The 26309-nt window shown below is 40.7% G+C and overlaps 1 protein-coding gene across 1 annotated transcript in view; it reads right to left on the minus strand.

Moving 5' to 3' along the window:
- LOC140465534 (vasoactive intestinal polypeptide receptor-like) overlaps positions 1 to 26309 on the minus strand; it is a 137401-nt gene that overhangs the window by 83997 nt on the left and 27095 nt on the right. The window contains exons 2-3 of the mRNA XM_072561073.1: positions 3704 to 3806; positions 2770 to 2877 (exon numbers count right to left, since the gene is read on the minus strand). Of these exons, the coding sequence (XP_072417174.1) occupies positions 2770 to 2877; positions 3704 to 3806 (211 nt within the window). The remainder of the gene's footprint in view (positions 1 to 2769; positions 2878 to 3703; positions 3807 to 26309) is intronic.

A 26309-nucleotide genomic window follows, 5' to 3' on the forward strand; every position in this document is an offset into this window, starting at 1 on the left:
AGCTTGGCTAATTCACCTGACCTGTACATCTTTGGATTGTGGGAGGAAACCGGAGCACCCGGAGGAAACCCAAGCAGACACAGGGAAATGTGCAAACTCCACACAGACAGGTGGGAATTGAACCCAGGGCCCTGGTTCTGTGAGACAGAGTGCTAATCACTAAGCCACCATGCTGCCCCAACCTTATCTCAGGAAAGTTGTACTCGCAACAGAGTTTAGAAAAATGAGAGGTGAGTTTACTCTAACATGTAAGATTCTTAGGGGGATTAACAGGGTAGATGTGGAGAGGTTGTTCCACCTCATGGGAGAGTCTAGGACCAGAAGGTATAGCCTCAAAGTAAAGGGGGGGGGGGGGTTGTCACCCATTTAAAAAGAAAACAGGAAGCATTTCTACTCATAGAGATTAGTGTACCTACGGAATTCTTTACTGCAGAGGGCTGTTGAGGCTGGTCATTAAGTGTGTTCAAGATGGTGGTAGACAGATTATTAATTAGTAAAGGAATTAAGGGTTATAGGGAAAAAGTGGGAAAGTAGAATTGAGGATAATCAGATCAGCCATGACCTCAATGAACAGCAGAGCAGACTTGATGGGCTGAATGGCCTACTTTTGCTCCAATGCAATGTAGTAAAAATACAGCATGAGCTTTATCCATACAACACTTACAATTGCAAATGGTCTGGTTGACACACACGTGCCCAAGGCTCAGTCCAAAACAGCTGATCAGTCTGCTCTATCCCCACCTCCCATTAACAGTGACAACAGCAACATGATAGTGATTGGATTGTTTGTTTTGGTGACATTGGTTTTGGTCAAGTATTTGGTCAAGATAGCAATGGGAAATCCCTTTGTGTTATTTATAATGCTGTGAGACCTTTTACTCCCAGCTGAGCGACCGCAGACGGGGTCTCCATTTAACACCCAATCTTGGTACCATCACCACTGACAGTGTAGCATTCCCACAGTGTTGGTCTGAGAGCCAGTGCAAACGAGACTTTGTGTTAAAGTTTGACTGAATTCAAAGTGAGAGTCTGGGAAAAGGGAAACCAGAGAGCAATTTTACACTGGGATATTTGTGCCTAGTATGATGAGAACAGATATGATAATGAAATATCACAATGTTAGTGACAAATTTTCCATTTGTAAATTGCACAACAACTGCTGGGTCAACAGAGGTTAAAATATCTTTCATTGAAAGATTTTGGCAATTACTCTCAAGTGTGTGGTATCTCTCACTGTGTGTGATCAAATTGTTGGGTCTCTAATCTTGTTGCCACGGCAGAACCATGTATTGTCATGGCTGCTGCTTGCCTTCGCTGCTCATGCTCCACAGTAGATCCTACCTCCTCAGTGCCACTAATTGAGCACCTTCGCCCAGTTAGGCGAATTAAACTTTGAGTTAACGCTGTGTTGAAGTGACCTAGAAATTATCCAGACATCAGGTTCTAAATCCCAAATCGAACATCAAACAGCAAGTAGTTTCTTCATCTGACTTTAGTTCAACAGTTCCATGTGAAACTCCATTGCTCAGATGAAGAGTTTGTGCAAACATTGTCAAGTGACATAATAAAATGTTGCTCAGAAATACATACTATACAAGCTGTCAGAATCATCTCATTTACAAATCCTCTGGACAGAATGCATTGGAAGTGTTCTGGTCTGAAAGCATATCGAGGAAGCAAGAATTATGGCGAGTTTTGGCAAGAATTATACTTTTGTGTCTCAGTCCGTGAAATATCCCTGTTTGTCATCATGAAAGTATTGTGCCAGATGAGATGCTGAACTGTGACAGATAAATAATTCATGTGTTTTCAGTTTTAAAAAATGTGGCTGAGAATTTATCGTGGAGGCGGTAACTTCCATGGCAGGGAAGTTATGTCCTCCTGCATAAGAAGCCACATTCCAATTTTATTCAGTTTGGATTATTAGTTGCCTGAAGTTGTAGCCTCCAAGGGGTGCCCACTGTTGGGACTGCAGCCAGTGTCAGGATTGAGCTGGCAATGGAGGTCAGGTGGCACATAAATGGGCTGGGGACATCTTGGTCAGTTAAGTGGGTGGGGGTGGAGTGGTGGTGCTGAAAATTATCCAGCAGTAGTGGCCAAGAGAGCCGTGAAAGGGACACGATGTGTGGAAACAGAATGTCTTTACAAGCCCCACACCCCACTCACTCTTATGTGCCTGAGTCACCCGGTTCCTAGAACAAACTGGTAAACTCTCTTATCAGTTCTGTCACATGTTCTTCAATGTCATTACTAGGTCATTTATGACAGAAAATTAATAAACACAGAAGAAAGAAAATATTGACTTATGATACCTTTTCATACTGCCAGGCATCCCATAGTATTGTACAGCCAATTAGGATATTTTTGAAATGTCGGAACAGTTATAGGAAATGCAGCAATTAGTTTAGATATAGGAAGCTCCCACAAAGAGCAACGGCCTCTGTATTCCTACATTCTCAGCATTACATTATTTCTTGAAGGGTCAGCCCTACTCCAGCACAACCTTGGAAAGTCAAAATTGTGTGAATGGACTGACTTTCAGAAGTTGGGAAGACACTATTGGGAAAATTGTATTTTCTGATCTGAAATGGGGGATGTCCATCTTTATGAAAATTCCATTCAAATGTCAGCCCCTATGAGAGTGCAGTGCTCCTTCAGTGCTGTAGTGGAACATCACCCTATATTTTGTGCTCCAATCCCTGGACTGTGATCCTGGAATGGAGTGATGCGATAGAAAGTGCAATCTTCAATGACCTGACTGAGGTTTACCTGGTTTGTCCCCATATGGCAATAGAAGCTTGGGGCAAGGAAGTACCACAGTGGCACCAGTAATTGCAGGTGGCCAACAGGATACATTGTCCCACATGGAGTCACATCCTGAGGAAGGAGACAAAAATGAATGTATTAATGAGCAGCAACACACACACTGCAGAGGAAAAACAGAAGAGAATGTCGTCAGTGTTTATTATATTAATGTACAGTATAAGTGCTGAGGTCTCTATTTATTGCACATGCCTAGATGCTGTTCAGATGGTGGTACATGATAGGTATGTTCACAGGGAGTTCTGGACCCATTAGCCAAAAAGAAACAGTGATACAGACCACATCAGGATGGTGTGTGACTTGCACTGGAACTCATGCACCTGTTGTCTTTGTTCTTCATGGTGATAGAATGTCAGGTTTGGAAGTTACCACCAAATTAAATATAATATTACAATGATGCTGATTAATCTCATTTCAGTAAGAAATCAAGGCACAATTCACCACATCAGTTAAGGCCTTACCTTCATTGACATTTTGTTCAGAGTTTTACTTGGTAGAGATAAGAGATTAATTGTGACTTTATTGTAACAGGAAGGCTGTTTGCAGCTTTTTGACAATTTGACCAGGTTTTATGAAACCGTTAACAATATAAATTGGAGAAATGTAAAATGGGTTGACCAATCATTGTTCACAATTCAAACTATTGAAGAAAACCAGGATCCAGTCCATGATGTGCCATCATTGAGTGAGTTACTTTGAGGAAGAATGGTATTGTAAACATTTAAAATTAATCTATGTGGTGGGATGATTGTGTGTGTGTGTGTGTGTGTGTGTGTCATCCACATTGTTAGTGGCTTCCTCTGCCAATGTGAAAGATACTCTCTGGAATCTGACCCCAGCAAGAGTCATGTTCTACCTATAGCTCATGTAGTTAACTCACCAGATTCCCAGTCTGTTTGGACTGTTGCTCGTTCAGACTGGCACATCTCCTCAGCCAGCTGGATCTCCAACATCAGCTCACAATCTGGATGGATCATCAATGCCTAAGGAACAGATTAAAGGGATTTCCCAAAATGTCTTATCATGTTCCATGAGGCAATAACAAAAATACCATTTTAGAAATTTAGGACTGAATGATAAATTGGACAACAGCTCTCTTTAATGATTACATGTTCCTGTAGTAATCAGAAGTGTCACTAATGAACATCATAGAAAATGCTCCAGAGAAACCCTTTGGAATTGCTAAAAGTAAGAAGAGTACCTGTGTTATATTCCTTTCCTGACTTTCTCACCACAAAATATGAGAAAGTCGTGGGTTTTATAAATTGGAAATCAGAGAGCTCTTTTGGAAAGTAGTTTAATGGGAGAAGGCAGTCATACATAAGACACAGAACAGCTTGAACCCCAAAGGTTGAAATTTTCCTGAATGCATTTGGGGCATTTCTTTGGAACATGATGTTCTTGTTACAAAAAGAAGACAAGCAATATTAGGTTTAGTGATGAATAATGAGCTAGAATTAGTCAACAATGGCAAGTGAACAGTTATCTAACAGTGACATGATTGCATTTGATATTTGACAGGAGAAGGACAGAGAGCTTAATTTTCATTAAGTCTGATTTCTGAAGAGTTATAGGGTCATAGATTTGCACAGCACAGAAGCAGATCCTTTGGTCCAACTCATCCATGCCGACCACATACCCTAAATTAATCTAGCCCCATTTGTCAGCATTTCGCCCATATCTCTCTAAACCCTTCCTATTCATGTACAAATAAAGGTGGCTTTTAACTATTATAATTGTACCAGCTCCCACCATTTCCTCATTCCATAAACCCACCAGCCTTAGTATGAAAAAGTTGCCTGATAGGTTCCTTTTATATCCTTCCACTCTCACCTTAAACCCTATGGTTTTGGACTCTCCCACTCTTGGAAAAAGACGTTGGCTATTCACCCTATCCATGTCCCTCATGATTTTATAAACCTCAATAAGGTCAACCCTTGACTTACGACACTCCAGGGACAATAACCTCAGCCAATTCAGCCTCTCCCTATAGCTCAAACCCTTCTGTCCTGGCAACATTCTTGTAAACCTTTTCTGAATCCTTTCACATTTAACAATATCTTTCATATAGCAGGGTTTGACATGGGAACTCACCTTACTAAACTGTGACAAACTGTTGATGGGTAAAACTACAGAAGAACAAATGGAAATATGCAAAATATAATTAAATAAAAGACTCTACAAATAAAAGAAACAGCAGTGAATGGTAGAAGTCTAAAACAAATGAAAACTGAGAATGCAGGAGAAACTCAGCAGGTCTGGCAGGCAGTAGAAAGAACAGGAAAGGAATACAGAAAAGGTGGGACAAGTTGCAAAAATGAATATAAGAAACAATGCAAACAATATTAAGGCGAACAGCTTTTTTTCAAAGTACATTAAGAGAGAGAATGACTGAGGTCCATATTGGTTCCTTTTGTGTATGAAGGTAACATTTTAACAGTATGAAAATGGTCTGTATTGTTTGTTCTGCCTGGGTTGCAGGGGAGGGTGTGAGGTGTTTTGGTGCGTGAGTTGGTAGGTGAAGGTTTTTATTCTTTTTCTTCTTAGAAAACTGTCTTTGAAGTTGTCTACAGTCTATGTTCAGTGTTCTTTTTGGAAAGGCACAAACCCAACATATTGGTAATGAACAGGATTCAAATTAAACAAAAAAGATAAATTAAATAAAATGCACAGAACAGTGGGTTTGAATCCAGTTCAAATATGTCAAGATTTCAATTCACTTTTAACAAATAATGATGACAATGAAGCGTCAGATTATTACATAGAACAGTCTGAGTTGTATCTCATCATGGATGTCTTCAAAGTGCATTAATTTGCCAATAACAAGCAGGTAGTGGCTAACCTGCGAAATTCAATGGGGGAATGTGACAAGGGAGGAATGTGAAATTTGAATACACCAGACAACCCCAATGTTAAGTCATATGACAGCTTTAATGTGGTATAATAAAAACACCTAAAATAAATGAAAGTGACAGTGGCAGAGTGATTAACTCTTACTCACTGAGATCAAAGACAGGCAGATTCCATCTCCATTTTGTTAAATTGTAACTACCAGGGAGAAGTTAGATGAAAGTGTGCAAGTCTGTTGTATTAGTGTCCTCGATAGTGAATTCGCATCAGTTAACCAAACAAAGAGTGTAAATATGAATCTAAGGCTTGATTTTCAAGAGGCAGAGACCACAATTGACACATGAAGTAACAACGGGCCAATGAGAAACTGACCTACTATGGCCAGGGTGGGGGTGTGAGTTTGTGCAGGAAGGAACAAACTGTACATAGGAAATCATGAAGGAATCTATGGAATAGGAAGGCGAGCAAAAAAGAATTCCCTGAATTGACATAAATCAGCCTCCATCAATAAGGGTTCCAGTAGGGATAGAAAGGAATATTGTTTCCCTTTAAGTTGGTACTAGGTCTGGTTTAACCATTTGAGGATTGGAGGGAAATTGAGTGGTGAGTGTATCAGTACATTGTAGAAGTTTACATGGAGGAAGTTTAAACTTGTGATCAGCTATTTTAGCTGCATGCACCCTCCATGAAAGCCTCTGATACTGAGTGGAAATTACCTGAATACTCACCATCGAACTGTATTTTTACAATTCTGGTAAGGGATGTTACATATATCGAAATTAGTGTCATCTCTAAATAGCTCTGAAGGGTTTAAAATATAAAACAGCTATCTTTCATTTTTTTTTAGCCACCACAAGGTGTTGTTGAAGTGAATAACAAAAAATAGATAAGGTTGGAACGGTGGCTCAGTGGTTAGCACTACTGCCTCACAGTGCCAGGGACCCAGATTTGATTCCAGCCTCGGCTGACCGTCTGTGTGGAGTTTGCGCATTCTCCCCATGTTTGCGTGGGTTTCCTCCGTGTGCTCCGGTTTTCTGCCACAATCCAAAGATTAGGTGAATTGGCCGTGCTAAATTGCCCATAGTATTCAGGGGCGTGTAGATTAGGTGCATTAGTCAGGGATAAATGTAGAATAGGGTTGGGTAGGTTACTCTTCAGAGAGTCATAGAGTCATAGAGATGTACAGCCCAGACAAGTTTGGTCCAACTTGTCCATACCGACCAGATATTCTAGCCCCATTTGCCAGCACATCCTTCTAAACCCTTCCTATTCATATATCCATTCAGATGCCTTTTAAATGCTATGATTGTACAATCCTCCACCACTTCCTCTGGCAGCTCATTCCATACACACACCATCCTCTGAATGAAAATGTTGCCCCTTAGATCTCTTTTATACCTTTCCCCACTCACCCAAAACCTATGCCCTCTAGTTCTAGACTCCCCCACCCCAGGGAAAAGACCTTGTCTATTCATCCTATCCATGTTCCTCATGATTTTATAGACCTCTATCGGTGTGGACTTGTTGGGCCAAATGGCCTATTCCACACTGTAAGGATTTGATGATTCTAAATAATTAAGGGCAAGCTAGGTATAGAAATGAATGGAAGACTGACAAGGTGCGATCAATTCAAGTAGGAAGAATCAGAGACACTAGTTTAGGCCAGTTTAACCCAGTAGTTTCTGTCCCGTCAATCCTATACTCAGCCTCACTCTCAGGTCTGCATCCTTTAAAGTGAATTGTGTGTGTACCCTTGTCCCTGAGGTCTGTGTACAGTCCTTTATCTCTGTCTCTTCTTTGACTGACCTCTGGAGCTCAATGCAGTGAGAAATAATAACACGGGTCTTTTAACTAATTTATTGGGAATTTTTTTCTCACACTTGTGGGAACAAGTTCTCACACTTCACAAACATGTGAAATCAGCTCTGGCTCAGTCTAGATACTCTGGTCTTTTATTTTCTGTCTACCATTATTGTTCGATGAAAGTTTTAAATTACGCATTTCCATGATGGGCAGTGGTGGCCAGAAAATGGAGAGGTCAGGATGAATGTTTTTATCTGCGAGCACTGCGGCATTAGGTTTCCATGGTGCCTGTAATAACAGGTTTGGTCATCTGAGTACAATGCTATTGCAGCAGAACTTACAAAAGCAGGAGCTGCAGAAGGCATTGTTCTGACTGTATTTGTCGCTGACAGGAGCTGGAGATAAAGTTGAGTTGGGTCTCTGGTCTTCTGGAAGTTAACAGAACTGCAAGTTGTAAGAGAGGAGACTAAATGGACTAAGGATTCAAAGGTTATGCCAAGGCAGGGTTCATTGCATTAAATGTCACTACTGCACCAAGAAATTCTCCCCATACGTTGCAGCTTTTGCTATCACTGTTAGATGCCTGGTTATTCTGGGCTATAACTGCACTGAATGCTGCAACCACTTGCATTAACAGAAGGAGAAAGGGTGACACAGAACAAGGCTGTGGGGGTGGAATTATGTTGGTTCGTTACTCTGTGTGGCAGCATACCATGAGATATGGAAATAATGCAGCTATACTAACTGCTAGCAGGTCTTCCCCACTGCTTCTATATTCAATGCTTCTATGTATGAAATAGCCAACATCCTGGGCTAACTACTCTTTTTTGTGTGTATGTGTTTATGCCCACATGGGTTCAAGATAGGCTGGTTGTGGATGAAGCAAGGTCAAGAACAGTCTTCAGGCTTAGATTTATTTATAACACTTTATATGACATATTACTCGAAATACTACAGCACATGGCATTCAGAAGTACACCAAGCTATGTGCTTACTGTTACTTTATTGAAAGATTACTCCATGAACTCTACAGCTCCTAGTTCCAGGAAATGCTTGGGTGTCATTGGGTGTCAAGCTGTCCAATTTGGGCACTGATATTTCAAAATAGCATTGCAAGACCAACATGGTTCAGTTGTGGGTTGGGTCTTGGAATTCAGCTGAGGCTGATTCCACTTTGAGAAACTGGCCTGGAATGTTGACCATAATGGCTACAAATGGCTGGGAGTGGAAATCTTAAGCGTAAAGAGAAAATACTGGAAATTCTGAGAAGGTCAGATAGCATCTGGAAGAAATAATTGATTTCTGACTAATCTGTTGAATGATGTTTTAATTTAGAGACATGCATGGATTTGGGAAGGGCTTAAATGGACTGAAACTGCCATTGTGTTGGGACACTGGCTCTGACCTGCTGAGTAATTCACAGGTTTCCCTGGATCCCCAGAACTCGCTGGTGAAAATACAGCAAGATGTTGGAGAGGATAAAGAAATAATGTGTGAAAGTTCTCATCAATCCTGAAAGTTTCAAGCTGTTTCTTTGACTAACGTGTGAAAGGCTTTTACTCACATAACATTATCTGAGTAGTTATTGTCTTACAGGTCAATTTCATTGCTTCAAATGTTATGTTCACTATTTTGGATATTTATGAACATGTGGTTTATCAGATCAGCATGACTCAAGCTAATGCTGCAATAGCTTGGGTAGGTTCATGAGTCAGATGTCCATGATGGTAACAAGGCTCCTATATCAGTGGGTGAAATGACATTAAAGAGAGAGCTCTTATTCATTACACTAGGTACTATATAAGGTAATGGTTCTGAAAGGGTTAATGTTAGAAACGTACTAAGCTGTACTCAATCTACTCATGCCATAAATATTTGAGTGCAGAAAAATAGCAAACCTTTAGGAACCTATGGAGTGAAGACCTAAACTCACACGTCTCCCAACAGTCTTAGTAACAATAGCTAAATTCCTCATGTACCGTGTCCCTGATTGCCATCATGAGCTGCCATACTTAAGACAACAACGTCTTCTGTTAAGATCAATAGTGGCTTTCCTGTATGATTGTAAAATAAATAGACTAGTCAAGAAAAGAGGCCTATAGCAGGAAACTACTCTAAGTACATGCTGATAGCAATTAGTGTCACAACACATAAAACACAGGAGCACTGTGCTTAATATCCCTTAACCTATGGATGTTACAGTACATCAGGAGTGCAAGAGCCTTATTTAGACATAAGGAACAAATTGCCGCAGGGACAGTGTATGTGCACAGCCCAAAATACGGCCAACTGGGATCTCAAAATGTTGGGTTAAGGGAGCAGTGTTGGTTTAAATATTTCAGAGCCAAGGGACAAGCTGGAAAGGTCTGAAGGCAAAGCATAATATTGCCAAACTTTGGAGCTGCAGCTGAGAAAGAAGCAGAAAGTTTTTAAAGCTAAGCTGCAAGCTAGCAATGTTTTGGAGAGTGAAAACACAGAAATAGTAGAAGAAACGCAAGTACTCATCAGGTCAATCAATCACGATAGTCCATATCAATGCCAGTTGTAGTACAGACCTTAGAATTATCACAGCCACTTGACAATGTAGAAGACACACAACCAGACTACAAGTAGGAAATCTGCAATGTTACAGAACAACTTCACACGTAAGAAGCAACACCAAACTATCACATTTTATGTAATGTGGATCCAAAATATGATGATATTCTGATAAGGCAAGGCATGTATAAAATACTCCAGAATATGATGCACTGATTAAAGAAACGGATGTGTACTGTAGGCTGAGTATAAGTTTAGAGCTGGTGTGGGTTAGATTCAATTAGCAATCTTAGTGTTTGAGAGAATCAATGGAAGATTTTTGAACAGATTTATATTGTGCAGCAGGATGAATTCAATTGAAACATACAGAATCATAGAACCCTGACAGTGTCGAAGCAGGCCAGTCTGCCCTTCAAATCCATGTTGACCCTCCAAACAGCAGCCCACCCAGACCCAGCCCCTGCCACATATTTGGTGGTTGATATGAAGAATAAGCAATTGTCAGACTTCCTTTAATCTAAAGAGGATTTGACATCATGTCAGTCAACACAGTTCACTACCAGGCAGAAATTAGTGTCCAAAATCATTAAGACTGCAGCAAAACATTGTGGAATCTCCTGACACGGAAGGCCCCAAGGTGTTGTCATCACCCTGAAGAATGACTGCTGAATGTTCAATGGCAGGATGTTGTTAATTATGAGATTGGCAATAATGTCAATAACGATGTTAATGATTATAAAGACTATGTAAAATGACTGAAATAACGGAAACCAAGTAGAGCAATACTTATGAGGAAATGACATGATAGATGTAACTGAAGATTATGTAACCGATTATGTGACTCTGATATCAATAGATGAGAAGACGTCATGTTAGAAGTAACTTCTGAACAGAGAGGTCTTAGACACTACACTGGAGATCTGTATTTAGTAACCTGTAAAGTGCAGATATAAATAAAGGAATATTACATCAGAAATGGAACAGCCTTACTTAGAGATAAAGAGCAAACAACCTCACAAACAATGTATGTATGGACATTCATAGCCCAGAGGGACTGAGCACCTAAATGTGCAGCAGCAGTTTTGGATGGAAGTGCAAGCTAAACCAGCTTGGCCGTCAAATGACAATAAAGACGATCAACAACATCAGCAGCACCAAGAATACCAGCAACAAAAAAATTCAGAAAATGTTGGAGAAACTCAGCAGGTTTGGCACAACCTGCCGAGAAAGAAGCAGAGTTAATGTTTCGAGTTCAGTGTGACTGTTATCTTCTGGAAGATCACCAGCTGAAGTCACTGTGGCAGCAGCAAACTGTCACCAGCTGGGACAGAGGCAGCATGAACAAACTGCCACTCTACATGAGAGGTGTAGCTTACAAGAGGCAATTCTGGCAACCCAAGTGTAACATGCAGAGGATAAGCTCAGGGAATGTCTGAACATGGGTTTCTCAGTCTGTTGTATCGAATGATCACAGATCACAGAATTATTACGGAGCAGAATGAGGTCATTCAGTCCATTGAACTCTTCAAATGAGCATCATTACGTAGTGCCAATTCTTTGCTTTTCAGCCATACTCTTGCACACCTTTTCTACCCAAATAATCATCTCATGCTCTCTTGCATGCTAGCCAATGATGGTTGGTGTTTACACCCTGCTCTCATGTAGATCTGACCAGGCTTTATCAGTGGTTGCTAAAGATTCTACTGCTGTCATCACTCCAGATCCTCCAGTGCTCTCCCAATAACAGTTTCAAGAACTTACAGTTAGAACTGAACGTGACAATTGATTGATGGATTATTTGCTACAGCCGACAATTATGTCAACGTTGCTTATGGAATTTCCAACCAGAGTGAGCTGGTTTGTGTCTCTGATTAACTTTGCATAAGTGCAGCACATTTTTGTTTGTTCACTTATGGCAAGGAACGTGCCCCTAGATCAGCCACGATCATCCATTATCCTCAAGCTTCCACTCCATTGACATACAACTGATGTACAACCACAAAAATAATAATATGCAGCCTGATGAAAGACTTCTGAGCAGTCCACTGTCACTGATCTCTTTAGGAGTGGAAGCAGTGGTACCAGCTGATGATTTGGAGATGAGTGATATCCATTTAAAACATAGCTGATGAAATCTGTGAGGAGCCGATTTAGTGAGGTTGGGAATATTTGATTAATATTAACTTCATGTTTCCCATGATGAAGGCGAGAATTTGCCTTTTCTCTTGTTTCAACATTTTCCTCATCCTCGTCAATGTGCTGATTGATGTATAAGGCACAGTACTGAAAGGTACATCAACTCCACCCAATGTCAGGAAGTTGGATTTGATTTGGTTTGATTATAATTGTCACATTTACCAAGATGCACTGAAAAGTATTGTTCTATATGCTAGCCAGGCAAATGGAACTCGGTTAGATTGGCACATCTGGTTGACGTGGACAAATTGGACTAAAGGGTCTGTTTCCATGCTGTGTAACTCCAGATACATGAATAAATCAAAGTAATTGAACATACTGCAGAATGTGGTGTTACAGCTACAGGGAAGATGCAGAGATCAACTTTAATACATGAAAGGTCAGTTTAAAGTCTGATAACAGTGGGGAAGAAGCTTTTCTTGAGTCTTTGGGTGGAGTTCATCATAGGGAGCAGATGTACAACCTTCAGGAGTCCTTTGTAATTATGCCTGACTAGTGATATAATCAGGTTTTACTGTCACCAGCATTTACTGTCAATATTCATTAGCCACCTCGTTTACTGAGACAATTGTTTTTTATGTAAAAACTCCAAAGTGGTAAAACTAATACTTAGCGCCCAGATATGGTGTAGACAAAGGAGGATTGATGTCAAGAGTGTGGTGATTGAAGCGCACAGCATCTGAGGTCTAGCAGCATCTGAGGAACAGGAGAATGGACATTTCGGGCATAAGGCCTTCATTAAGAATGAAGCTTGTGGGCCAGGGAGGCTGAGAGATAAATGGGAGGGGGGGTGGGGCTGGGGGGAAGGTAGCTGGGAATGCAATGAGTAGATGAAGGTGGGGGTGAAGGTGATAGGTCGGAGAGGAGGGTGGAGTGGATAGATGGGAAAGATGATGGACAGATCAAGAGGGCGTTGCAAGTTGAAGGCTTGGGACTGGGATAAGGTGGGGGGAGGGGAATTAAGGAAACTGGTGAAATCCACATTAATCCCATGTGGTTGCAGGGTCCCAAGGTGGAAGATGAGGTGTTCTTCCTCCAGGCGTCGGGTGGTTAGGGTTTGGCAATGGAGGAGGCCCAGGACCTGCATGTTGTTGGTGGAGTGGGAGGGGGAATTGAAGTGTTCAGCCATGGGCAGTAGAGTTGGTTGGTGCGGGTGTCCCAGAGACGTTCTCTGAAATGATCCGCAAGTTGGAGTCCTGTCTCCCCAAAGTAGAGGAGATCACATCGGGAGCAACAGATATAGTAAATGACATTTGTGGAGGTATAGGTACATTTCTGTTAGATGTGGAAGGATCCTTTAGGGCCTTTGGGGCTCCACTCCCAGCACCTTCCCCTGCCACTGCAGGAAGTGCAAAACCCGCACCCACTTCTACCCCTCAACTCCATCCAAAGTCTCAAAGGAATCTTCCACAATCCCCCCCACCTTCATTTACTTATTGCATTCCCAGCTATCTTCCCCCCAATCCCATTCCCCCTCCCATTTATCTCGCATGCTACCGGCCCACAAGCCTCACTCCTGATGAAGGCCTTATGCCTGAAACATCGATTCTTCTGCTCCTTGGATGCTGCCTGAACAGTTGTGCTTTTCCAGCACCATACTCTTGACTCTGATCTACAGCATTTGCAGTCCTCACTTTCTCAAAGGAGGATTGGTATCATGGTACTACCTCAAAAGACTCTTCCCCTGTGATACATACTGTCAGAGATGGCAGATATCATCAAGTACTAGGCAGGAGTTATCAGGGTCAGAAGGGCTTTTGCCCGAAACGTCGATTTCACTGCTCGTTGGATGCTGCCTGAACTGCTGTGCTCTTCCAGCACCACTAATCCAGTAGTTATCAGGGTCATATTACATGTTGGCAGCAGTGTGGATTTGAATTCCTTGTGAAGACATCACCTAATTGGAGAAAATTCCAGAAAAGCCAGAAGAAAGATTATTATTTGAAGGAAAGTGAATCTACCATTTTAAAAACATTATTGTTTTAAAAAGATACAGCCAGTCACTGGCTGAAATGTGATTACTGACAGAGAGAAAGATGGAAACAACTGAGGAAGCAGAAAAGATTAGATGAGATAAAATTACTTACAGTGTGGAAACAAGCCCTTCGGCCCAACAAGTCCACACCAACCCTCATCCAGACCCATTCCCCTACATTTACCCCTTCAGCTAACACTACAGGCAATTTAGCATGGCCAATTCACCTAACCTGTACATTTTTGGACTGTGGGAGGAAACTGGAGCACCCAGAAAAAACACACATAGACATGGGGAGAATATGCAAACTCCATACAGACAGGAGTAAATTCAGCACTATAAAGGCAAACCTTCACTAAGAAGCCGGTAAGAAGTGCAGGAAAAAGACAGAAATATGTCTTTAACACTGAGAAGGAAGATTTCATAAGGAGCAAGAGAAGGTTCCAGGACTAAAGCTAGAAATCCCTAGGGTAAAAGGGACTAACTGTATGAGATAAGTACAAAGACCAGAAAAAAAAGACTATGCTGTATATAGGAGCATTCTCACCTCTTACAAGGAATCTTGTCATCATTGAGAACAGGCTCCATGAGGCACAGCTGAAAACGATATTGAAAGGCCCAGGGATCAGTACTCCAGTAAAATAATTGTCAACAGACTTCATAGATTCACAGTAAATCTTAAGTGAAAGTGAGAATTCAGTGAGACAACATATAACGGTAAAAAAGAACCATTTCAAACTGTCAAAATTGAGAAAGATCCTGAAGAAGGGCTTATGCCCGAAACGTCAATTCTCCTGCTCCTTGGATGCTGCCTGACCTGCTGCGCTTTTCCAGCAACACATTTTCAGCTCTGATCGCCAGCATCTGCAGTCCTCACTTTCTCCTAGAAGTAACAGAATTCATAGGTCTGCTGAAAATGTTCAATTTTCAGTCTGCTGTCAATGTCAGTGAAAAAGATATTGATAAATGAGCAACAATCATCAAGTAACATGACCCTGAGTGAAATAAAGCTCCCCAGTTGAACAATCAAAGATGTCCAATCTCATCAACAAATCGAGAGAGATGAAGAGCAAATTTTTAAAAACACCAGCATGTATTGCCCATCCCTAATTGTTTGCTCACATGAGTCTGGAGTCTCGTGGGTCAGACCAGGTAAGGATGGCAGTTTCCTTGCCTAAAGGACATTAGGAAAGCAGATGCATTTTTTCTACAATTTGCAATAGCGTCATGGTCAACTTTAAACTCTTCATTTCAGAATCTTATTGTCATTCAAATTCCACCATCTGCCATGGTGGAATTTGAACTGGGATCCTCAGAACATTACCCGAGTCTCTGAATTAATAATCTAGTGATAACACCATTGGGTTATCACATCCTCAACTGACTCCATGGTGGCCAGATCCACATTGACATACTTAGGATATGGCTCCCCCCAAAAAAACGATGTGGTTTAAGAAACCATTTTTAAAAAGTGCTGTTCCAATTGGAAAGGTATTTGCTGGTCAAAATCTCCAGAGAACTGTAAGGAAGAATGTATTTGTTTCAACAAAGAAGTTGTCTTCCATAATGGATATTCTTGACTATAAAGGCCTCCTGATAGTATTAACGTGACAACTACCTGAGATAGCAAAGAAGAATTGTGAAGGAAATTAAGAGATTAAGGTAAGGGTATGGTGCAACAAATGTAGTATTTATTTATTTATTGTCACTTGTATTAATGAAAATACAGTGCAAACATATATCCAACAAGGGCTACAAGGAACGATGGCCCTGAAAAGGATGTCTGAGAATTAAGTTATTCTCCAGAGGAGAAATTATGTATGGATTAGAATAAAAGATAACAGTCCTCCAACAGAAAGCTACCATTCTTCTGAGTTTGAAGAGAGTGCGTTTTGAAAAAACCGTGAAATGTTCAGGACATCTGCTTTTGTGAAGTCAGAAATGTGTGGGGTTAGGTCGTATAGTGATGAAGGTTTATATGAATTATTATATGAGTTTATATGAGTTACATATGAGTTTATATGAGTTACATATATTATTATAAAATTATAGAAGTTATAGTTATTTATAGAAAAAAAAACCTTGCAGGATGATGTTTCATAAACAAGTTTCTGAAAGATAAAGTGCTGAAGCAGCACTAGCTCCACCCAATCTGACCACAGTCTGTGAATGAAAACAGGGAGTTCTACACTAGCATTCACTGGAACACATGTCTACTATACAGCTCCTGAGCGTTCTAAGTAATTATGCCTGATTGATAATATAGGCTGTTCTTGTTGTTGTCATGAAATAAACCATCTTAATTAAGATTAACACACTTTCTGCAAGGCTATTCTATTGTTAGTTAGAGAGGCCCTTGACACAGTGGGTTTGAAGTTCACCCAACCCAAACCCAACCCTCCACTTCCATGTACATGGGTGTATGGCTAAAGAGACACTTCAGTGAGTTGTCTCTGTGGTGAACTGGAAGGAGACAATGGCAAACCAATTGAGGGCGTTGGTGGCTGACAGCAACGGGCAGTGGATTCAACCAGGAGCCAATAATCCATCTTAATACAGTTTGTTTATTTCAACATACAGTATTGCTAAATAAATTACACCTTATGAATGACCAGCCTAGTACCTTCCTAACTGTTGCAACACAAGGAAAGAACATTGTCAGGAGCTTTTGCATGCTGTTCAAGATATTATGATGTGGAGATGCTGACGTTGGACTAGGGTGGATAATATCAGAAGTTTCTTTTCAAACATATATTTTATTCATAAAAAGATTTGTACATGCACACATTGTGACACATGCAGATCAGTTCTGTACAGTTGGATATCAAATAAAACAAAAAACATTGGACTTTGACTCTATCCAACTCTCTTATACATACAATGCCAACATTTATGTGTATTTAAGATATTGAGAGCGTCCCATGACTGAATGGAACCCCATTTACCTTCAGCAGGGAGACCTCAGACAGTGGCCTTTCTCCACTGTGCCTTGGTGGCGGCTGCTCCGAATTTTAATGTGTCCCTCAGCCTTGGACCTTGGAATATGCCAATCTGCAACATTTGATGGGGGTCAACACCTTGATCTAGAAGACCAACAGGTTTTGAGCAGACCAAAGAGCATCAGTCACCAAGTTGATGGTCTTCCAGTTGGAGTTGATATTTGTCTCGGTGTATGTCATGCAGAGCACAGAGACCCGCGGAACTGCTCAGGATGAACTTTGACACAAACCACCGCATCTTCCTCCAGACCTTCTTTGCATAGGCATATTCCAGTAGGAGATGTGTGACAGTCTCAACTCCCCACAAACTTCCTAAGCTCCACTTGACAGTTTAATTGTCGAGATGTAACTAAATTAATGGACATAAGACCATTCCTGTCATTTATAATGTTATTGACCAGACCAAACCCACTCAAAATATATTAAGGAGATACCCTAGGCTCCAACTCTTTCTTATTTTAAAGGTCAGTGTAAGGCGTTGCATTCCAAATGCAATTTGATTGATCAAACTATTCGACTTTAAGGAAAAAACACTTCATTTTTGCAGTTAAAATGCAGACAAAATTTTTAAAAAAGGATTGGCTTAGCTGTAACTCTATTGATCTGCTTAACAAAACTATATATATAAATTGTAAAAACCACTACTACTTAACTGTTCCAATATCATAACATCCCATAATCACACCCTTGGCAAAGGCAAATTCAGTAAAACATTGTCTCATATGCTATTCGAGCAGCAGGAAGAGAGCCCCAAATTTTAGATGTAAAGGAGAGAGGGATAAAAGCTTTCACATCCAGCTTCAAAACCCCAGCAATTGCTAAAAGTTAAAACTAACAATCCTAGTTCTGTGGGAGCTTGGCCCCACCTATTCAGGCTGTTTCTGTTGCTCCAACTTTAAAAATGGACCTCACAAACTGTTTAGTGGCTTTGAGCAGATTGCACATCACCACTGTGTCAATCTTTCTTCATTTAAAAACTGGGACAAAATACACCTCTTGAAGCTATATTAATGTTATGATATGGACTGTCAGAAGGCATTTGAAAAAGTTGCTCATCAGAGAATATTAGCTGAAGGTTCATTCTTCTTCCGGTTAGGACACTAGCTGAATAACAGGAGCCGGGGAGCAAAGCAGATTGTCTAATTGACAGGATATGACTCATATCCTCAAGGATATGGGTTCGGACCTCAATTTGCCTCTTATTTATTTATGACTTCGATGATGGAATAGAAAGCCACATATCTATATTTGCTGAGAACACAAAGATAGGCAACATTGTAAGCTTTATAGATGGAACCATAACATTATGAAAATATTAATAGACTAAGTGAATTGACAAAATTGTGACAATTGGTCTTCTATGGCAAATATGTGGTCATCCATCTTTGGACTAAAAGAGGACAGCACACTATCGAGTACATACTTGCAAATGATGAAAATTTTGAAAAAGCGCAGATCCTTTAAGAGCTAATAATCCAGCGACATTGATCACTTAAACCTTAATAATAGATATTGAAAATCATTTGTTTGTGGGCTCCCATGATGCCAAAGGGTCTGAGTAGTCTGGGAGTCATTTCCAAGATTTCATTGATGTAGGGTAGAGTGGCTAGGGTTTCTGGACACGTTTTGTCTGCTTGTTTGGGTTTGTTGAGAAATCTGTGGACTGTGTTCATTGGATACCCGTTCTTTTTGAATAAGCTGTATACCGATACTCTGCATAGTTTTTCTGTGCTGCAGTGTGTGCTGGTTTGTTGGAGTAATGTTCTAATGCAGCTTTGTTTGTGGATGTTGGGAATGATTGCTTCTGTAGTTCAATATTTGGTACATATGTGTTGTTTTCGGGTAGACGCTGATTTGAAGTTTCCCATTGGCTGTTCGCTCTATTGTGACTTCATGGTAGCCCACAAACCCACCAACACACTAAAACAGCAGCTAATGAACTTCAAAGACCCTTACAAGAACTGTATCAAGCACTACATTGGACAAATAGGCAGAAAACTAGCCACCAGGATTCATGAATATCAACTAGCCACAAAATGACATGATCTACTCTCACCAGTATCCATACATACAGATGAAGAAGGACACCACTTCAACTGAGACAACACATCCATCCTAGGATAAGCCAAACAGAGACATGCACAAGAATTCCAAAACGCATGGCATTCCAACTGAAACTCTATCAACAAACGCATTGACTTGGACCTGATTTACCACCCCCTGAGAAAAAGAACAGGAAAGGACATCACCATAGGAAATGACATCCCCAACCCAAAAAACCCAAACATATAAATAGAAAGCAGGAATCATCAGTAGTGCTTCATCCGGATGCCCACCTGAAGAGTTACCTAGTAAGGTGATGAAACATCTGAAAATGAACCTTCCAGAGCAGCGAGCAAACCTACATCCAGAATCTCAACATGAGCTACAAATCCTATCAAAACTAGATAATTTCTGTTTCTGTTTATTATTTACAGAAGTTCCCTTTGAATTTTTCCTTTTGATATTGAATAGGCTCTTTCTCCTGGTCTAGACCAGATCTACTACTGTTTCCAAACCATTAGCACGTTCACATGTCCATCAGTGTTTTCTCAAACTCTTTATCATTCCTGAAGCCTATCAGATACCTCTTGCTTTCTCATAGTTGCATAATGGAATCACAAATATCAGATAATTTCACCTATTTGCTATTTATATTGATCTCAAACAATATGCCATATAACACAGAGAAACCACAGATATGAAAGTAGAAATGTCTTTCACAAGGGCTTGCGCATCGAATCATGAGTCACATGCTCGAGTTAAAGTTAGGTCACCAGAAATTTTAACGATTTGGAGGTGCCAGTTTGTACTAGGGTGCATAAAGTTAAAAAGTACACAACACCAAGTTGTAGTCCAGCAATTATTTGGAAGCACTAGCTTTCACAGCGCTGCTCCTTCATCAAGTGGTTGTGTACGCCACAACCACCTGATGAAGGAGCAACGTTCAAAAATCTAGTGCTTCCATATCAACCTGCTGGACTATAACCTGGTGTTGTGCGATAAGAAAGTTTGATGAGTGCTTCACTGATACCACTTGACTGACAGTAAAGAGATTTTAAGACATTAATTTAGCTTTCCCACCTTGTTTCACTCAATGGTTTCACTGTAAGAGTAGACATATGGTGCATTAGAACTTCCTAATGAAGCTAATAAATGCATATAAACACATTATGAGGTCAAAGAAAGTCATTGTGTTTAAAAGACATTTGGCAGCATGATTAACAACTAAATTCTTTATTCTGTGTAACATGTTCCTCTGATTCACAATATTGTGATCATCAGTGACGTTAGAGTACTCCCCTCTCACAACTTTCACTGCAACCACTTGCAAATTCATATATGACCACCAATTTCAACATGGATGCTTGCAAATACATTCAATTCTTCTCTCATCTTTTGAATGAAAGAGCTCACTTTTCAACACCATTCTCAATGGCCAGAATTATTTACAAACATCTCACGTTCTATGCCACAAGCTGTGCAGTGAATTCTCATTCAGCTTGGCGTAAATCAGCCATTCCTTGCAGCATTACAGGTTATAAATATGCTATTTATACCATCGCAATGCTATTTGCAGGAGCTTGCAATGTTTCCACCTGCCCCAATGTTACAATGGCAACTACACTTGTTGGCTGTAAAGCACTTGAGATTTCCTGAGGTTGTGAAAAGCACTATGCAAAGGCAAGTTTTCATTTATCTTTCTGTCACCAAATTTAGAGGGAGATGATTCAGCGTGGCATTGGGTTTATGCGTGTCTCATTGTGGCTATTTCTCAGCAAAAAGCCAACAGAAATTATCTTTAAAAGAGTCTTGCAGTAAAACGTTAAAACCCACTCTTTAATAAAGCCAAATCAGCGAGACATTTTATTTATATGGCATCCTTCATTGAGGAAAAGGTGCTTCTCAGCAACATTAGCAAACAAAGCTTGAGTCTGAGCTACAGAAGAAATGTGAGGACAGGTGACCAACAGTTTGATCTAGGATGTAAGTTATAACAAGTTGCTTTGAGGCTTCACCAGTGCAGACCTGAAGGCCTGAAGGGCATTTTTCTTTACAGAAGGCGTCTATGACTCTATGACTTTGAGAAAACAGGGTAAAGCTATGGAGAGATTTAGTGAGGGAATTCCAGAGCTTCTGGCCTGGGCATTTGAAGACATGGCATCATTACAGAGTCAAGAAAATTGCACATGTAACAGAGGCTGAAGCATGGGCTCTGGAGGGTAGTTGAGCTGAAAAAAATTTTGAGTTGGACACTGCTATCTTGTGAGTGCCATTGATATTCTGCTCCCAACAAGAGCTGGCTTATTCGCCTCATGATTTCAGTGGCACTTTCTATGGCCCTATCAGTAATTCTATGCTCTGGCTGATTGTGGGCAATATTTGGACACCTATCCTGCTAGTTTGGTGCAATCTCAGAAAAGCAACTTTCCTCTCCACTAAAGGTGAGAGGACTGAGGTCCACGCTGGTTTGACTCAGACACAGAGGCTTAATAAATGATGCTTGGTGCAGAAGCTCTGGAATTCCCTCACTAAATCTCTCCAAAGCTTTAGGTGACAATTGTCCCCTCTGGAGTTATTCATACAGTCGGCAGTTAACAGACCCAGTTCCCTGCACCCAAACCAGGCATCTGGTCTGGAGATCTGGCAAGAATAGACTAAATGAAGAAAATGAAAGGATTCAAAGTCCTGTAGAGGCTACAGGAATCTATTTGAAAGGCATCAGTTTTAATATTTAAGAACAGGAGGGCTACAGCCCGCTTGGATTGCACCTTTAAATATATGGAAATTGGATTCACCCATTTACTGTGGAGCAAGTGGTGGAACTGTGAAGGGGGTTAAGGCTACAGTTTAAAATGAGCTTTGAAGGTATCCCCAAGATCAATTTGAGTTCACATGCAGAGGCAGCATTGCTAGCTTGATAACAGCCATCTTGAAAGGATGATGCTGAAAGATTTCCAGGAACATGACTTTGAATAGTTTCTCAATGAGTCACTGAATTTGAACTGAAAAGTACTCAAATAGATTAACCATTCAAATCTATTAAATTGCCAGCTTTGTAACTAATCAAATTGGTGATTTAATTATTGCAGCACATGATTCTTGTATTTGTACTTGACTCAACAGAATCCACCAACTCTAAATTGTATTGCATTCAAAAGACATTTGAGTTTGTAACCGTTATGGTTGAAAAGAAACCAATTTTAATCAAGTTATTCATGTTCTCTTCATGGTTCTGTCTTATTAATCACACTATCAGAAATCTGATAATAAACTGCTGTGAGCTGGTATGCAGCCACACTTCATTTTGATTTGTTTTGTTGACTGTTTAAAGGAATAGTGCTCCTCAGCAATGGTGAAGCACTTCCAGTGATTCATTTGTGCAACTGATAATATCTCCAATACTGGTCAATGAAGACTGTGCAAACAAGGCACTTTAGGCACTTAATAAACCTTAGTCTAAGGAGGTAAATGTTCACTCTATTCCCTGCTACGGAGTTTAATGTAAACAGTCGCTATGCTCATTATTCTCTGACTCATACTGCCAGCACAATTCACAGATTCCTTTTATGATTCAATCTCAGGATGTAGGTGACAATGGCACATGACACTCATTGCTCATAAGTGCCCCAAGAACATGGGGAGGGGAGGGTATTTCCATGAATCACCGTAATCAATGTGCAGAATTCTGCTCCCACAATCCTGTTTAGTATGGAAATCCACATCGGGATAGGGTGTGCCTTGAGGACGATGGTGTTGTATTGAAATTATGATTCCTGTCCTTCTAAGTGACAGAGAACATGGAAATGGAAAACACTGTCACAGAAGCATTGGTGAGATCCTGCAATGAATCCTGCGGACAATGCCCATTAACAGCGGTGGAGATCATGCTGAAACTTGCTCTAAAGAGTCACAGAGTCCTACAGCGTGGAGACAGGCCCTTTGGCCCAAACTGGTCCATGCCGACTAAAATGTCCATCAATGCTAACCCCATTTCCCTGTACTTTCCCATATCTTTATAAACGTTTGCTATCCATGTATTTGTCCAAATGCCTTTTAAATGTTGTTAATGTACCCACCTCAACCACTTCCACTGGCAGCTCATTCCATATGCATATCATGCTCTGAGTAAGAAGGTTACCCCACATGTTTCTTTTAATCTTTCCTCTCTAACCTTAAACTGATTCCCGTTAGTCCTCGATTCCCCAATCCTGGGTCAAAGACTGAGTGCATTCACCCTATCCATGCCTCTGGGTGATGTAGCTGAGATAATGTTGGTTTTCTTCAGTCTGCAAAGTCTAATTCATTGGGAATGGTGACTGATTGATATTCTATCATTTTCTTCATTTGAGATTTGCAAGAAGTGGAAAGGCTTTAAAGGGTTTGGGAGGTGCCCAGTTTGTGGCACAAAGTCCATTTGATTGATTGCCCTAGATAGTATTCCAATGAAGGCTAGCAAGGACTCTGTCATTATTGGAAAGGTTTAGAAAGGAGCCGAACCTTATGGAATCATGAATGGGCACTCCCACTCCACATTATATTTGGGGGACTGTTGAAGTAGTTGAATTGCTGAAGAAACTCTTGCAGTGATGTCCTGGAGCTGGTTCAATAACTCCTCAGCTTCATATGTTTCAAGGCTGTCTCTGGCCACTGGCACATTTTATTTTGATTCCAGTTGGCCTTTGAAAACTAGCTCCACTTCATCTGTGACACTCAGCTCCATATTATGATGGATATTACTAAGCCAGAGAGGGTTCAGAAGAAATTTACCAGGATGCTGCTGGGAATTGAGGGTTTAAGTTATGGGGAGAAACTGGATAGGCTGGGACTTTTTTCACTTGAGATAAGATGCCACCCTGGTAAATAGTGCAGTGAAGAAGGCATATGGCGTACTGGCTTTTATTGGTAGAGGAATTGAGTTCCGGAGTCCTGAGGTCATGCTGCAGTTGTATAAGACTCTGGTGCGGCCGCATATGGAATATTGTGTGCAGTTTTGGTCGCCATACTATAGGAAGGATGTGGAGGCACTGGAACGGGTGCAGAGGAAGTTTACCAGGATATTGCCTGGTATGGTAGGAAGATCCTATGAGGAAAGGCTGAGGCACTTGGGGTTGTTTTCATTGGAGAAAAGAAGGTTTAGGGGTGACTTGATAGAGGTGTACAAGATGATTAGGGGGTTAGATAGGGTTGACAGTGAGACGCTTTTTCCACATATGGAGTCAGCTATTACAAGGGGGCATAGCTTTAAATTAAGGGGTGGTAGATATAGGACTGATGTTAGGGGTAGGTTCTTCACTCAGCGAGTCGTAAGTTCATGGAATGCCCTGCCAGTAGCAGTGGTAGACTCTCCCTCTTTATGGGTATTTAAGCGGGCATTGGATAGGTATATGGAGGATAGTGGGTTAGTGTTGGTTAGGGGGGCTTTGATCGGCGCAACATCGAGGGCCGAAGGGCCTGTACTGCGCTGTATTCTTCTATGTTCTATGTTCTATGCCGATGTGTATAGAGGTGTATAAGGTTTTATAAACCTTATAGAGACTTATAAAATGACGAGAAATGTAGATAGCATGAATAGCCACTGTCTTTTCCCTAAGGTGAGGGATTTTGAGACTAGGGGCATATTTTTAAGGTGAGAGAGAAAGAATTAAAAAAAATACAGGGGCAAGATTTGTGTGTGGAATGAGCTTCCAGAGGAAGTGGTGGATGCAGTTCAGTTACAACATTTAAAAGACATTTAGATAAGTGCATGAAGAAGAAATCTTTGGAGGGATATGAGCTGAACTCAGGAAAGTGGGACTATTTTAATTTGGTTGGCAATGGACTGGCTGGACCAAAGGCTCTGTTTCCATGCTGTATGACTCTATGTCTGAATCAGAACTGTGATGAGATGTAGAACCAAATGGTCTCATTGCAACATAATCTGAGTTTTTGGGAGTACATCTTTGCTGATTAGATGTCACTCAATGATGACTCCTTTAAATGTTTAACCAGTGGTTGGGGAGGAGGCTGTATTGGGGTTCTGAACTGCATCTTGACTCGTGTCAAATATCATACCTGTAACCATAGTTGGACTGCATATTATTTCTCAACAAGTGGTTAGTTCTGGTATATTGTTCTGCGATGCTACAGCTGGGATGTTGTTGGGATGTGTTTTCACTCAGCTACATCCACTTCATATCAGTTTCCAGACTTCAATTAAAAACTTAGCCATGACTGAGATTAGTCAGCAAGATATAGGCCAGAGTGGCAAAATCAAGTTAATCTGTCAGTACAGTATGAACGAGTTCTCAGAATTAACACCAGGCGCCACAACTCAATTTTTGTTCAAAGAATCTGAATGACAATTGTAAAGGGACCAGCTTTTCAATAGTGTGTGTAATGCTTTAAAAACTTCATTCATAGCCAACATTCAGCAATAGATGCATAATGTAACTGTCCTTTCAAATATTATAGCAATCCATATTCCAATTCTAATGACATATTCTGATGTCAGTTCAAAAAGATAATGTCAATTACAATAAATAAAAGTCGTCATTTATGAATTTAAAGTTATCATGTTGCAGTGTGGGATTAGAAATGTCAATTCACAGTGTGGAATTAGAGCTGTCCATGTCAGTGTGGAATTAGAGCTCTCAGTACACAGTGTAGGATTAGAACTGTCAGTAAACAGTGTGGGATTAGTACTGTCCATGTCAGTGTGACATTAGAGCTGTCAGTGTGAGATTAGAGCTGTCAGTATACAGTGTGACGCTAAAGCAGTCCTTGGACAGATTGGGATTAGATCTGTCAGTACACAGTGTGGAATTAAAGCTGTCAGTAGACAGTGTAGAATTAGAGCTGTCAGTATGTAGTATAAAATTAGAGCTGTCAGTGCACAGTGCGGGATTAGAACTGTCAGTATACAGTGTGGGATTCGTGTTGTCAATACACTGTTTGGAATTAGAGTTGTCAGGATTGTTGTCAATGTGAACCTGATCTGACCAGTGATTGAATACACTGTTTAATGGTACAGCAGCCTGTGATGGTGATGAAGAGACTGCATGTAAAGTTGCTGATAATATTTATTGCATATTTCTTATTACGTA

The sequence above is a fragment of the Chiloscyllium punctatum genome, chromosome 42 (genome assembly GCF_047496795.1).
Source record: "Chiloscyllium punctatum isolate Juve2018m chromosome 42, sChiPun1.3, whole genome shotgun sequence".
Taxonomy (NCBI): Eukaryota; Metazoa; Chordata; class Chondrichthyes; order Orectolobiformes; family Hemiscylliidae; genus Chiloscyllium; species Chiloscyllium punctatum.